The sequence below is a fragment of the Chanos chanos genome, chromosome 4 (genome assembly GCF_902362185.1).
Source record: "Chanos chanos chromosome 4, fChaCha1.1, whole genome shotgun sequence".
Taxonomy (NCBI): Eukaryota; Metazoa; Chordata; class Actinopteri; order Gonorynchiformes; family Chanidae; genus Chanos; species Chanos chanos.
In genome coordinates, this window is record NC_044498.1 from 38,046,438 (window position 1) to 38,060,835 (window position 14,398).

General features: G+C 38.1%; 1 protein-coding gene across 1 annotated transcript; it reads right to left on the reverse strand.

The window, feature by feature from the left end:
- Window positions 1–4,073: 4,073 nt before the first annotated feature.
- Window positions 4,074–12,417, reverse strand: tmem87b (transmembrane protein 87B). Its single transcript, XM_030772295.1, has 20 exons — window positions 12,236–12,417; window positions 11,191–11,251; window positions 10,893–10,984; window positions 10,662–10,799; window positions 10,286–10,330; window positions 10,125–10,187; window positions 9,912–10,002; window positions 9,620–9,681; window positions 9,236–9,419; window positions 8,930–9,029; window positions 8,436–8,529; window positions 7,460–7,531; window positions 7,103–7,211; window positions 6,898–6,956; window positions 6,590–6,693; window positions 6,331–6,404; window positions 6,135–6,202; window positions 5,881–5,933; window positions 5,627–5,657; window positions 4,074–5,472 (listed from the first exon to the last, which is right to left on the reverse strand). Exons 1-20 carry the CDS (start codon window positions 12,362–12,364, stop codon window positions 5,431–5,433), a joined length of 1,671 nt encoding a protein of 556 aa, XP_030628155.1. The 5' UTR covers window positions 12,365–12,417; the 3' UTR covers window positions 4,074–5,430.
- Window positions 12,418–14,398: the final 1,981 nt, after the last annotated feature.

Sequence of the window (14,398 nt, forward strand, 5' to 3'; positions counted from 1 at the left end):
CTCTCTCTCTCTCTGTCCTGCTCCTCCTTCCTTCTTTTCTCTGTGGCTTTAACTTGCAATAAGAAGATCAAAAGAACCACAAGTCCTCAAAAGCACATGTTTAGACCATAGGGCCCAATCCCAAAATGATGGTCTCTAATGGAAAGACTGCCCCATGTAATTATTAGTAACATGCCCTCCCTCTGTCCACTGTCTTCCTTTGAAGTTTGCATACACACGGTTTTAGACGCACATGTTTCAGAGATGCTGAGAAGCAAGATATTGGTTGAGACATTTGAAGGTTTTCTGGGTTGTGTTGACCAAGCTGAATTAATCTGAGCAAGGAGTATGTCACCTTTGCGCAAAGCCAGAGCTTCAAGCCAAAGTCATGGTATCGATGACTGCAATAAAGACTACCCCAATTAAAGCCCCCTTGAACAATCTGATGCTGTGAATTGGTGAAGGCTGGAGGTGGCATGCATATCCCATTAGGGTTATGCATGCCAGAGTTATGGCAGGAGAATTAGATACATACAGAGAACAGAGGGGTGGCTGCCAGTTGGACTTGTTAAAAAGTATACCTTTTAAGCTTTAATGTGCAACTGAATTGCTTTTGATCAGAGTAATACTGGTGTAGTCTTAGACTACTAGTGGCATGTTGGAATGATTAAGACTGGGACTAAAACAGAAGGTTTTCTGGATGCTAGCTGCTGAAAGACTGCTCTACTCACCATCTGACAGCCACAAAGAGTCTTTTCAAAAGCTCTTTCAAAAACAAAAATATGAAAATTTTCAAAGCATTTTTGAGAGCTGAAACAGTACAGCTATTCTCTATCACACAAGTCCCTTTAGGAAAACACTGACATATTTTGACAGTTGGCAACTTTGGAATGAGAAACTCTAGAAGAGAAGCATACATAGATAATGTTAGGAAAGGGGAATAGAGCTCCATGGCTTTTTTTCCATATAGAGATCAGTAATGGGAGAAGATCCAGGAACTAACTACTGAGGAGCTGAAGGGATCTGTTTGCCTTTCTCACCAGTTCTCTTTTGACTAAAAGGATAAAGAAAGAAAGAGACAGAGAGAGAGAGAGAGAGAGAGAGAATCTACCCCAGTGGGTCACTGTGCTCTCTGTCATCTCTGGCAATGTCACAGCCATTTGTCCTTATCCAGTTTGCCCTTATGCCTTACAGCTGTTCTGTTTTAGGTTCACTTATTTATCTTAGCTTTGTTTGTCCTAAGTTTGTTTTTCTGTACATTACACATCTGGGAGCTGGATGGACTTCAGTCAGTTGTCATCTAAAAGATTACGTCTGCTTGGACACATCAAAAACTAAATCATGGTATTCTAATCATTCATTAAGCACACAGTGCATGTTTGCAATGTTCCAGATTTCCAAGAAGTTAAAAGAACATCACACATTGTCAGTAATCTTTGGTAATCCTCAGAGCTAAGAGCAATCTGTTAGGTTTTGAATTACTGTTGTACGCAGTGTACAAAAAGCAATAAAGATGTTTAATCACATGTGAAAGGTTTGCTGCAAACAGCACTGCATTCAATTGAGTAAATGATGCTTGTTACCGCATGGGAGTTGACGCGCAACAGAGCAGAAAAGGATTTGCGTCACCATCACATGCAAGCATCACTACAAATACTCAATACGGTGGTAATTTATTGCATTTTAAAAAACAAAATCCCAACATGAAGAAAATAAGTATCCAGAAAATTTCATAAACTTTCCCATATGCTCCCTTTTTGTCACACAGTCATTTCAACAAACTGATCCTTTTCAGTTTTCTTTGTGGATAATCATATGATTCGAATCAAGAACCTTGATGCAGGCAAATGCTTACTAGGAACTAACAAGACACTCTCAACGCTGCTGACCCTAGTCAACCCTAGCACCAGTAAATCAGCATTGCTGATATACTGTGATAAGTCTGTCAACACCATAGGTTTGTTATGAAGTAACTACTATCACTAAGGGGTCCCTTAGCGGTACCAAAAGAAGCTGGGATTCGGACTCTAACCACAGACAGTGTACAAAGTGTACAAAGCCCTGGTCCTCTAGTGGGTCAGGAGGTGAGAGGCCACAGTCCACAGAGCACATTGCTCTAAGCAGGTCCCAGAGGGGGGAAGAGGGCCTCCCTATGGGGCCAGAGATTACAGTTGGGTGAGTCCAACACCGTTTCTAATTCCCTCCTCAGAGCACAATGTGTGAGCTGCTGTTGTGCAGTAAATCAACAAACTTTTACAAACTCCCAAAGATAAAGATAGTCTCTTTTTTATTTGACCGCATTGAATATCATAAAGTCTGTCTACCAAAACTCTTCACATTTTAAACAAAACTAGAAACATATAAAATCCAGTTTGGTTGTAAGCTGCAGACATGTTTTTTGTTACTCTGCAGAATTATGTTACGTTTGTTTTTGAAAGAAGGTCACAAGATGTTTAGCTCATTGTCTGAAGATTAAATCAGTGTATAGCTTTTGTAAGACACGGTCTAGGTGTTTTGCCCAGTTTAAACATGAACATTAATAATACAAAACAAACATAAACACATAATTAGATTATTAGACTGGTAAGTTTGGCTTTACGCTGACAGAAGCTGTCTATCACTTGGAATGCTAGTCAGCTTAAAATAGTTTGGAATGAAAGAAAATTTGTTTTGGAAACTTGTCTTAAGTGGAATAAAATGCTGCAGCATGTATTTGCTGTATCGTGTATGCTAAATGATAACAACGACACACAGCAGATGTGTATCATACTCTGTGCCAGCAGTGTGATATTAATTCATATTCGCAATGCAGACACAACTGCCACTCTGCTGGGACATCAGTGCCTCCTAGTGGCTCTAGAAACGGTGCAAAACAAAACTGAATTCATTCGAAATATTCATACATAGACCAGTTTATAATAACTGCACAGCAGTCGAGCACTATGTAATATTGGATGTTAAGTGTCATGAAATGAAATCTGTCTCCCAGTCCGGATGATGATATGGTGTATTTCTCATGCTCGCTCAGAGGAAAACTATCTGTCTTGTTGAAGGAGCAGCTGTGTAAACGTCACAGAGAATGCAAGCTCTATTGGAAGACATCACCCAAAGTAAATAAATGAACAGGAGCCCCAGACACGATGGTTGGATTTAAGAGTAAGGATAAGGATCCTAAGGAATGTGGCTATGTGTCAAACCTGGGTGATGATGTTATGTTCACACAGCACTACAGCACAGGAATGTTCAGGGATAACGATTTAATTTCAAGCTACACTACAGAGACAGGGACCTCATTCATGCTTCCTGAAAGAAGAGGAACTGTTATTCCACTTCTTGAGTGGATTTAGCTGATTCAAACTTCTTTGTTGAGCTGTTTTCTTGAATGTTTACATGTTAGGCTCTGAATATGTATTCCTAGAGCTGGTTTCTCAGACAAAGATTAAGCCTTGTTTTGAACTAATCTAAATTTTGATAACATTCTCTAAATTCAACATGTGATTTATTCCACGTTGTCATCTCACGCTGACCTTTCAAACATCATAAAGGCTACCAAAGATTTGTTGATGGTCCACAAAATAAAATATTTTTATTTACAATTAAGTTAAATCGATCCCTCCAAGGAAAAAAAGAAAGTGGAGGGTGAAAAACATGCATAATATCAGAGGAGGACATGATTGACAGACATGACTGACATGTCAGCTGTGCTTTTCCTGATCAGAGGGGAATGACATTCAATGTAATATACCAAGCTAAAAGGACGAAAAAAACATTACTACTTTGAAAGCAAACTTGAGTGGATTTACAAACTATTTCAGATTACTGAAATACTCAGCCATAATCCATTCGATGCCAATTCTACAACCTACTCAATTTCAAAAATGAAGTCAAGGAAAGTGACAGTGACAAACAGAGGTAAACAGACTTCGAACAGAGGGTAAGATCCTGAAAGGACCATGTCTGACGCATACATATAAAATGCATGACAATGCACATTTGTTATCACTCCAGCCATTTGTTCCACAATCTCACGGTATTTCAATCGTTAATGTAGTCAAGATCAAAAGCATGTAAAGTGCCAGGTACAAACACAACAGTGATGTTGAAAATGTGTATTGCATTTAGTGTAGACACAGCACCTGTTTTAAAAAAAAAAATGTAAAAAATAACCCATTATAAATATTAATGTTATGGAATAACAGTCACTCATTACTGTTTTTGCTGGGGGAAAAAAAACGTGCATGACTCCGATATAAAGGAGATACAAAAGTAAGACCCTTTTGACGCATTGATTTTCCTTCTGGTTCTACAACTGAGCAAAACAAAAAAGGCATCCGCGATGCTTAAGTACACTTAACCACCCAAGTAAAAACAGGATTAAACACAAAAACAGAAATAATAATAATTTAAAAAAAAAAAAAACAGCAGACCAGTACAAGTTCATTGGAGAACAGTAAACACGTTCATGTACAGGGTATTGCTTGCCATTTTGGTAAGGTTATTTTATCCACCCTATAGCCTTCAATTACGAGTTCAGTCTGGAAGCCTAAACCAGCGAATAATACTTTAACAACAAACGTTGCTATCATTAAATACAAACTCTTGCATGTTTAAAAGTACATTTGTATTAAAGCACAACATACAACCTTGCGGACTTTACACACAAAACAAACTGCATGGATTAAGTTCCTTTTCTACACACAGCACACTGGCAAACAAAATAAAAACACACACACACACACACACACACACTCAGACGGAAAAGGTTATCACTTCACGCTATGTTTTCAGAGCGAAGCCCGGCGGCTTCACATAGTGAACAGATAAATAACACTGCATACACATCCCAGACAACGCAGAAATGAAAACACATGGAGAGGGGAGAGGAAAAAACAAACAAATAAACAAACTTTGGTCATGAAATAAACCCAAGCCCGAAAACCGTTCAATCGTTTTTCCAAACAGTAATTATGGACAAAAAGAAAAACAAAATCCTGGATGTACCTACATCTGGAAGCTTTTAATAAAGTCAATCTAACCATCAATAATCTGATACATAACTTATGCATATAATATCAATAGCTTTGGATCAAGTTAAAGATCCATTAGTTGTTTCTTCATACGTGATCAGGTGAACCATAAGGACACATTAAAGGGAGAAATCCCTGCCTGCATGAAACAAATACAATTTTTATAATGTTCTGGATCAGAGGTAACATCTCATTTAAAATACACACGGCAAGGTCTCAGACTGCAAAAGCTGTCCTGCTCTTGCGCACCTCACCTTAAAAAAAAAAAAGACTGCTTGATTTTGAAGTCCTGAGTGAGAACAACAGCCTACTCAGGTTTTTTTTTTTTTTTTATCATCTGTATGTCTGTCTCTGTGATGTAGTGGACAGGCTCAGCGTTGCAGTGTTTCTAACTTCTGGATGAGGGTGCCGTACCTGCGTCCCATCACTCCATTTTGGACATTTCAAATTTTGTGGTCATAATTTCCTGTGTGGACATATAAAGACATGAATACGGGGTTATGGCACTTATTTACATGCAGTCCCTATTTATGTACGTTCTCCAGTTTTTTTAGTCTGCCTTAGTAAATACAAGCCCAAACACAGATCACATATGATAATGCTAAACTGATACTACATACCTCATCAGAGTCAAGGAGAACCGGCAGAGCTCTGAAATGAAACGGATGTACAGAATCATAATAAACATTAATTTATATAAACATTTAATGTTACAATAATACATTTGAGTGAAATCTAACTCCTGTAACTATACTAGAATATAGTAGTACATGGTATGAGAGAGACACACTACAGAACAAGACAAGATATGACAGACGGTATTCTTGCATGCTTTAACGTGTACTTTCGTTTAGTCCGATAATGACACACTTACACATCTGTCAGAGAGGTGGGAATATTGTCCTCTACCCACTTTAGGTCTTCATCCTGAACAGAAAGAGATCATATCACAAATCACAGTCAGAGGCTTGCCTGAATAACAAGTACTAACACTGTAACAGCAGAGGTTACATCTCCATGCTTGAGACTTTACAGGCAGGGCTCTCTCGTCATGCTTTCAGTACTGTAGCACTGGGACTGTAACAGAAGACAAAAGTATGAAGGGTGAACAGATACAGTCAGACTGACCGGACTGGTCACAGGTTTAGCTGTTCCATTGGCTTCATTCTTCGCTGCTCTCAACTTTATCCCATCAGCTGAAGATTAAAAGAGGGAAAAAAGAACATGAATGAATGAATGAATGAATGAATGAATGAATGAAAGCTTCAGTAATTTTCATTGACCTACTCAAGGGCAGACAATCCATATAACGAAGAGTACTCACAAAGATTGGCAGACACAAGAAATTCTTCAATTTCTTCATCATCCGAGTCATCAATCAGAGGTGTAAATGCATACCTGTCAAAAAAAAGGACATATTTTAAATGATTCAAGTATACAGCAGGATAAAACAGTTTTAGAAACAAGAAGTATAAACAAGGTTTAATGCTCAAATCATATCAGTCAGATCAAAGAGGAAGTAACAGAGCTATCTCTGGAAGTCTGTTGGTTAAATCATTCAGACAACATGTGATGCTTTTTACCTTTGGTTGTTTGCTGATGGTCGCCATAGAAACATAATAACAAGCAGTATAATTGAGAACAGAAACCTCCAGAAAGCATCATCCACCCAGAGTTCCATCCAATCCTGTTCATGAACAGAGAGAAGGAAAAATTAGCCAAAAGGTCTGGAATTTCATGCTTATTTACGCTATATATTTCCTAAATAAAGAACTATATCAACATTTACATATTTTTATCATGTCATCTTGGGATACACACCTGAAAAGGTTTCAGTTTTAAATTAGCAAAAACTGTGACATTATACAAAATAACACTATGGTATACTTACAGCCTGGCAATCTGCCAAACGGAACTTCTTTGTTGTCCAAATCATGAAAATAATGGAGGCTAAGTAAAAAGTAAAAGTAAAAAGTCAACAGCTTTTCAGTGAATTTAAACAATGTATAGTGTTGTCTGATGAATACACATAATATAATTAATAACTTCTAACATAATAAAAATATATATATATATATATATATAAATATATTCACCAATAACAGCGAAGATGAGAGTGTTGGTGAAGTGTCTGTACAATGACAACTTCACTGGGTTTCTCCTGAGTTTCAGAGTCTTGATCGTTTGGGCCAGACTGACAAATATTTGAGGTGCAGTTAAGGAAACCAATGTATTGACACAGACCAAAAAAGGACTATACATTCCACAGAAGATCTAAAGCGAAACTGTATCTATTAAATAACAATCAAATAATTCATTAAAAAAAAACACCACCTCATTAGATAACAGGACCTCATGCAATAATCACAACTGTTATTACATCCCTACAGGACAGAGCATGGTGTCAGAGAGAGGCCAAAAGAGCCAGGCAAAGGTATAGTTCAAAAGGATATCCACCAACACAAAGAGGAGTCAAGAAGAGCCAGGGGAATGTTGGCCAGCAGGGCCAAGTCAGAGTCTTTGGCCTGAGAGAAGAAGGGCAGGGTAGAGAGAGAGAGAAACAAGGACAGTACACACAGGAGAGCAGGAGAAAGAGGAAAAAAGGAAAGGTTTCCACCAGCCCCACACCAGCACCAAACAGGAGGAGCTATGTTATGAATGAGAAGCTATGTGGAACAGTCATAAAGAGGTCACTCATGAGATGTTTCCAAATTCAAAAAAGCCTGGATATTCCTGATAAAACCGTGAATCCCTGAACACGCAGCAAAACCAGTGTTAGACACACAGTGGTTCACATATGCCTACATAAAGGATATGAACCAGACGGCGCAGGAATCAAACACAGCTAAAACAATAGCAGTAATGAGGGCTGGTCCATTATCCCGGCCCTTTCAGACGAACACACATTATAGTTACACTTATGTGAGCTTCACTTACACAGAAGGGCCACTCAAAGACAATGCCACAGCAGCTGTTACTTGACTTTCATAGTAGTAGATACAAAAATACAGATGTGGTTTTAGCACAGAGCATCAGTACACATGTGTGTGCCTATCTAAATCATATCCAATCAGGGGAATTGCCACAGGTGGACTACAGGTTCTAGAGACATCTCAAGGAGGATTACATCTGAGTTCAGTCTGAAGTGTCATAGTAAATGGTTTGAACAGATTTGCAAGAAAGAATTCAGAATTCATTTTCTAATATTGCGTTTTCATGTTGTCATTATGGAGTATTGTTGATTCACGGCACAAAATAAATCAATTTAATCAAAGTCTATTTCACAAAAACAGTGCGTATAAAGTGAAGTGATGTAAATACTTTCTGAAGGCACTGTTTTCAACACCCTCTGCAGGAGGGCAATAAAACTGACCTAACAAATGAACATCACTCAGTTCCTGGACTAGGATCCAGAGAAGTGTACTTTACCCCAGTGATCCTCAGGATGCCCTCGATTGCAGCAAATGCAAAGTACAGCACGCCAAGGCCCACCACTCTGTGCATGACAGTGCCTAGACGAGGTCTGAGAGAACACAAATAAAGGGAAACTAAGAGACAGTTAAAACATTCTCTGACTAGCTGCACTTTCCATCAATTTCCCAATCCTGCTACTGTAGACCCAGAAGTTATTTTGCATATTTTAGCTTTCTTCTTGCTCAAACACATCTGAATCAGGGCATCAAGAGCATGACAATTAGCTGATACGCAGAATCAGCTGTGTTACAGTAACAAGAGGTCTGATCTATGCAGCGATGTGGTTCCACAACAGCATTTCTTATTCAACACGCCTGTAGGGCACCGAGGCATCGGATGAATAACTGCGAAACTGGCCGGTTGTGTCCACAAACACCCTCCCTCCACCTCTAATCCATAATCAATAATGGACCGGACTGCAGCCAGTGCTGCATATGGTAAACACTCACTTGACTATTCCGTAACCAAGGCTGACGATAATCACCAACAATCGTGCTAGTGTTCTCTTCAGCGCAGAGATAAGCTCAGCAAAGATCAGTAGACCTTGAGCTGTGAAAACAACAAAAGGAATAGCCAGTGACAATGCACATTCACTCTACACTCAAATCTTAAAACACTAATGATTAATATTCAACTATGACTTCACAGAACATGACTGAGAAACTTAGTAAAACAAGCAGGATCTTCGTTATAAACTTCAGTAAACCTAGGCCCTTAGGGAAGTAGAGCCTGAAGGAAAATGTGTTTTGACTCACATGCTGATCCCTCCGCGTTTGTGTTCTCGTATTCAGCGCAGAACACTGCCTTCTCCAACATGCCAAGGAAGATGACCAATGCAATCCAGAACTGGATTCTCAGTAGGTCCTTCCAGTAGCAGGCAGACCAGATGAACCACAGCAGTGCATAGAGAATGTACACCACGCACATCACCATGTAAAACTGAGGGGTAGAGACAAGCACTGATAAATGCACATACACACACGTGTATTCTGATGGTGGAGTGTTTGAATGAACATATACAAACATCTTTAAACATATAATGATTAAAAAAAAAGGAAACATGTTAAGTGAAAAAAAGAGAAATAGTTTTATCAAACTGATGACAGAGGTTTTTGTAGCACAGTATTGGCAGAACTTACAATCATAAGGGGCCACTCCGTTACAGAGATGTAACCATGGGAACCCTTCATGACAACACTTACTGAAAAACATTCAATTAAATTCAATTAGCATGTTATAATCACTTTGCAAAATGTGCAGGACAATAAACAATCTAAGACAAAAAGAGAAAAATGAGAAAAATGTAAAACCTCTCTCCAAACAAAAACATACACTACTGAGGAGCCAGCAAATCTTAATCTAATTAGAGGCACCTTCATAACAACTTCTGCCATTTATTACGTCTACTACACTAAAGATACAAATGCTCACGAGTCAGATTCCAGTTCGCCTGTCTGTTTGGTTTGATCTTGATCACCAGCAAGTAAGGTCCATCTCTCCATGTTGTTGCAATGACACCATCCTTTAAAGAGGTAGTGTCGTGAGACCATGATCTTCTATGTACTTCAGTGCATATTTACACATAACAATCCACTTATGACGACAAATCTCTGAAAGAGGTCATTAGATATTGCTGGCTTTTACCTGAAAACCAGTCTTCCTTTTTTCCAAACTCCTGTCTTCCTCACTTGTTGTGTAATTGTCATCCTGTCAAATAAAATAAAAAAATCACAAATTTGGAAAACCTGATGTATTCAAGTGTTTTGTAATCAAATATTATACGATAACATTTCAATAATTCTCACCTTCCCTGAAAAGCTCTCCCTTGTTCGAGGCACTGCCTTTGATTTCTGGTAGTAATCAGGTAGACACAAAAACAAAAGAATATTCACTAAGGTGACAGTGTTCCTGCTGAAGTTGCATTTAAATAGAATTTTCACAAGACAACAATAGAGCAGAAGTGCACATCAAAAATTCTGAATTAATCAAGGTTTGAATACAACTAATACACAAAAGAATGTTTGTTTCATCCTGTAGGAAAGACCACTGGTCTCACAGTTTTGATGATGATATGTAATTGACTCTTTTGAATAAAGGCAGTTTAAACAATGAGGCTTACCATTTAAAATGAAATAACAGAGACATGTATGTAGTTTCTGAAACAGTGCTTAAAGAACATACATTGAACACCGGGAAGATGTGCAGATTCTTATCGCAGGATATTGCCTTATACTTGTGTTCAATATACTCCCCTTCCTCCCCCAGACGTTTGGAGACCAACAGGTCATTTTCATCAGGTGAAAACTTCATATACAATTCCTGAGTGCAAAAATCACATCATCACATACTGTATTCTGCATTAAACATTATGCTGAGACAATACAAATTGACCCAAACATTTAGTTTACTCACCTCTATGTTATTAAACTCGTTATGACACGGGTAGTATGTCAAATGCCAGCTAACAGTAAACATCACCTCCTTTTCACAGCCAAATGAAGTTACTGCGAGATGAGATGCATTAAATATTATTTATTAGACGTTTCTCAACTGTCTCCGCTTCATGTGACAAATCCACGGATGTATGTGGATAATTAATACCACAAATGTATACAGGACACAAAATCAGTGCCACAAAACAGTGTTCAACTGTCATACATAGTGTGCTAAGGGCCTTTAAGAAAAGTATTAATAATAAGATGCAGCCTACCTTTTAATTTTATGTCAGTGTTGTTATACATCGCTTTTCTCAAAAACAGAGGACTTGATGTCTGCAAAAAAAAAAAAAGAAGAAGAAGAGGTTTGGTTAGTATAAGTAATGAAATAGATCTGCGCACCAACACAAGACAAGTCAGACACTAAACACAGCAGCACAAATCAATGCAATCTTACACTACCCAGATAGTACGCCAATACTACAGAACGGTCTGAAAGAGGTAACGTCTGTGTATAAACAGCATCAGTGGAATATGTAGCACTTCCCTTGAGTGACTGGTTTTGGCAGATCGATGTATGCAATTACAAAAGAAAACACTATCAATGTACGAATCACTGAACAACGTTTTAACTGTTTCATAGGAGATGACGTGAAACACTGTAGTACATTATTCAGGTAACTAAGGCCCAGATTTAGTTTATTTAAATATATGGTGAGATTGATAACAACATGACAACGCTAACAACCTGCAGGGCTGACTAGCTAGCCAAGAAGTTTAACCTAGTTGAAACAGGCTCAAGCCACTGCATGCACGATTTCTCTAAGACTACAGCATGGTAATAATGCTGACGACAGACGAACTAAAATGATATGTGTCATTTACCTAAACAATCAAACTTATTTAATCAAGTGTGAGTCCTAATGTTTACATATTAAATTGCACAGCACGTTAGATAACCGTGCTGCTACAGTTAAGCTAGCTAGGTTAGCTACTTAGCTAACTGCTAACGCTCAGTAAGCTTAGTAACAGGCAAGCGTTAGCTTATCTGAAGTCCAAAACAAATCTTCGCCATGCTTCATCACTCAACACAAGCTGAAATCCACTTCACAAACACAACTGATGTTCATATAAAATGATACACAGACACAACCGTGTGTCGGAAAGTGATTAGGTTAATCCATAGCCTAATTGGGTTACCGTTTATGAGTTGGGCCAGTCATGATAAGGCCAGTTAGAATTTGGATGGCTAACTGTAGCTAACTAATTAAAAGAATGACATGTAGATAGCAAGCCTGCTGCTTTCTACCACATACTTACATTGTCTAAAGTTACAGTCCACTGACCAGTCTCCGGGGAAGCCGCAACTCCATTTGTTAGATTAAAGAAAATCCCTGACAGAATGAAAAGCCACGGTTTCTGAAACCACCGCCGCACATCAGCAGCCATGATCTCTCTCAAGCAACGATGGTGTTGCCACCTCACCTGAAACCGCACCTGCAATATTTACACAGGATATTCATTTCTTTGCGTAGCTACTGGTAGCAGGAAGTGACAAATTTTCTGGAAAATTTGCCGGGAAATGACATTCGCTTTGTCACAACTAGAGGGAGCAGCTAATCCGCTCGCTGCGCCTCAAGGTAGCTGCCACTCCGTTCGCCAACTACGCCGCGCAGACGTCATGGCAGTGTTTACTTGCTGCGGAGAGTCGAATAACAATTGCTTTCAATCGTGGCCGGTCATATGACAGCCTTCACTAAACACAAATGTGGCAACAGTCTCTTACCTGGTGGTAGGTTATCTGGCTCCACAGCTCGATCAAATGGAGTAGGTGGCTCCTTCTTGCTGTGGTTGCATGTTTATCTGAAGTTTGTTCAGGAAATGCTTCTGTATTGTGAGTACACCATAGGATAAATACGACCGGATTATTTACAGTACAGATTACATTTACATACTACACTTATTCTACATTGTGATGTTATCACTGAACAAGAATGATTTTATGTGTGAGAAAAATAGAGAGAGCCAGAGAGAGAGAGAGTGCTCTGTTGTAAAATTGTAGTTTAATTTAATTTAAAATACACCATATTTTAAATTAGCATAAAGCCATTTTTTTTTATGTTTTTTTTATCTCTGAATCTCATGCAATTAATTTCACACTATAAACTTAAGGTGATATGGAGTAGGGTGTATTTATTAAGCAACCGATTTACAATAATCAGTTTGTATAGCTTTCACACATTTACAAAAGTTTTAATGAACCTTTAAGGAGTATCTAAAACAATTTAAAGGGGATGTTCACACTTTATAACAAATGAGCTCATTAAAGCCCTAACTTTGATGGCACCTCAGATAGTTTTCAATCAAATACTTGCAGATTTAGTTTTCTTTTTCATGCTGAACCACAACCATTCTTTTCCATAAGAATTTTAACACCACTGTTATTGTGACAAATATTTACACTGGATAATCTCTTCACCAATGTGCTTCTGATAAACTATCACAACTCATCAAAAATGACTTAAACAACAATAAAACACACTCAAAACTCCATTGATTTACCCTTCTATTAATGCCGGTTGCCAATGCAAGAGTGAAAGTAAATGACTGGCAAGAAAATAAATGGGTAAGAAAAAACATTACTTGCCAGTGCAAGATTTTCAGTGTGACAAAGCAGCATCTTTTATAACTGGTCTGTAAGACTTGATATAGGGCTATGTTGTTCATTCTTGCTTGATTTCAAAATGTAAACAACAAAAACATTGCTAAATACTGCTCAGCTGCTAAACAATTATATAAATCACTTCATTGCCTGGAGGTAATTGTGAAATGGGACTTTTTTAAAACTTCTCCAAAGGCCAATGCCCGCCCCCACCAAAAAAAGGCACAATCAGCAAATGCCATTCCTTTGCCAAATCTAGCATGAAACATAACATTATTTTAGCTATGTACATGATATATACAAATGCATGCCAAATATACAATCGGTTCTATGTACAATATGCCCTCTAATCAATACAAAATGTGTTAATCATAATAACATTTAACATGAAAAGAAAAGAAAATCATGTTGATATCTCCATTGCAGCTGTAATGCTATGATACAAACTTCATTAACCGTCTAAAATACTTTCAACATTTCAAGACACTTTTATTATCACAGCTTTCAATGCCTGTGGATAAGCATATATTTATTACTTTAAATATCACATGCCTGCTTTAACAAGGTCCTTCATTTATTCGTGTATTACACTGGCTATTTCAGCTAGTGATTATATGAGGTTATAAAGGCCACAACGAAACTGGTCAACACTGTGACAAGACAAGAATCATAGATCTCATGTCAGAATGTCATATTTGAAACTATAAACCAAGAAATGAATATGCATGGTCCTCATCATTACCCACTGTCTTAATTCATTTCATATAGAACTGATAATGACACAAGTGGATCCATTATTTGGAACAGACTGTAGGGTAGGA

What these genes read in the sequence shown, in the direction of transcription:
- tmem87b (XM_030772295.1), bottom strand. Translation starts at nt 12,364, where the DNA reads ATGGCTGCTGATGTGCGGCGGTGGTTTCAGAAACCGTGGCTTTTCATT. An exon ending in AAACGCGGAGGGATCAGCAT is followed by an intron (nt 9,030 to 9,235) that starts GTGAGTCAAAAC and finishes TTGTTTTCACAG; the next exon opens with CTCAAGGTCTACTGATCTTT. An exon ending in TCTCATCTTCGCTGTTATTG is followed by an intron (nt 6,957 to 7,102) that starts GTGAATATATTT and finishes CTTTTTACTTAG; the next exon opens with CCTCCATTATTTTCATGATT.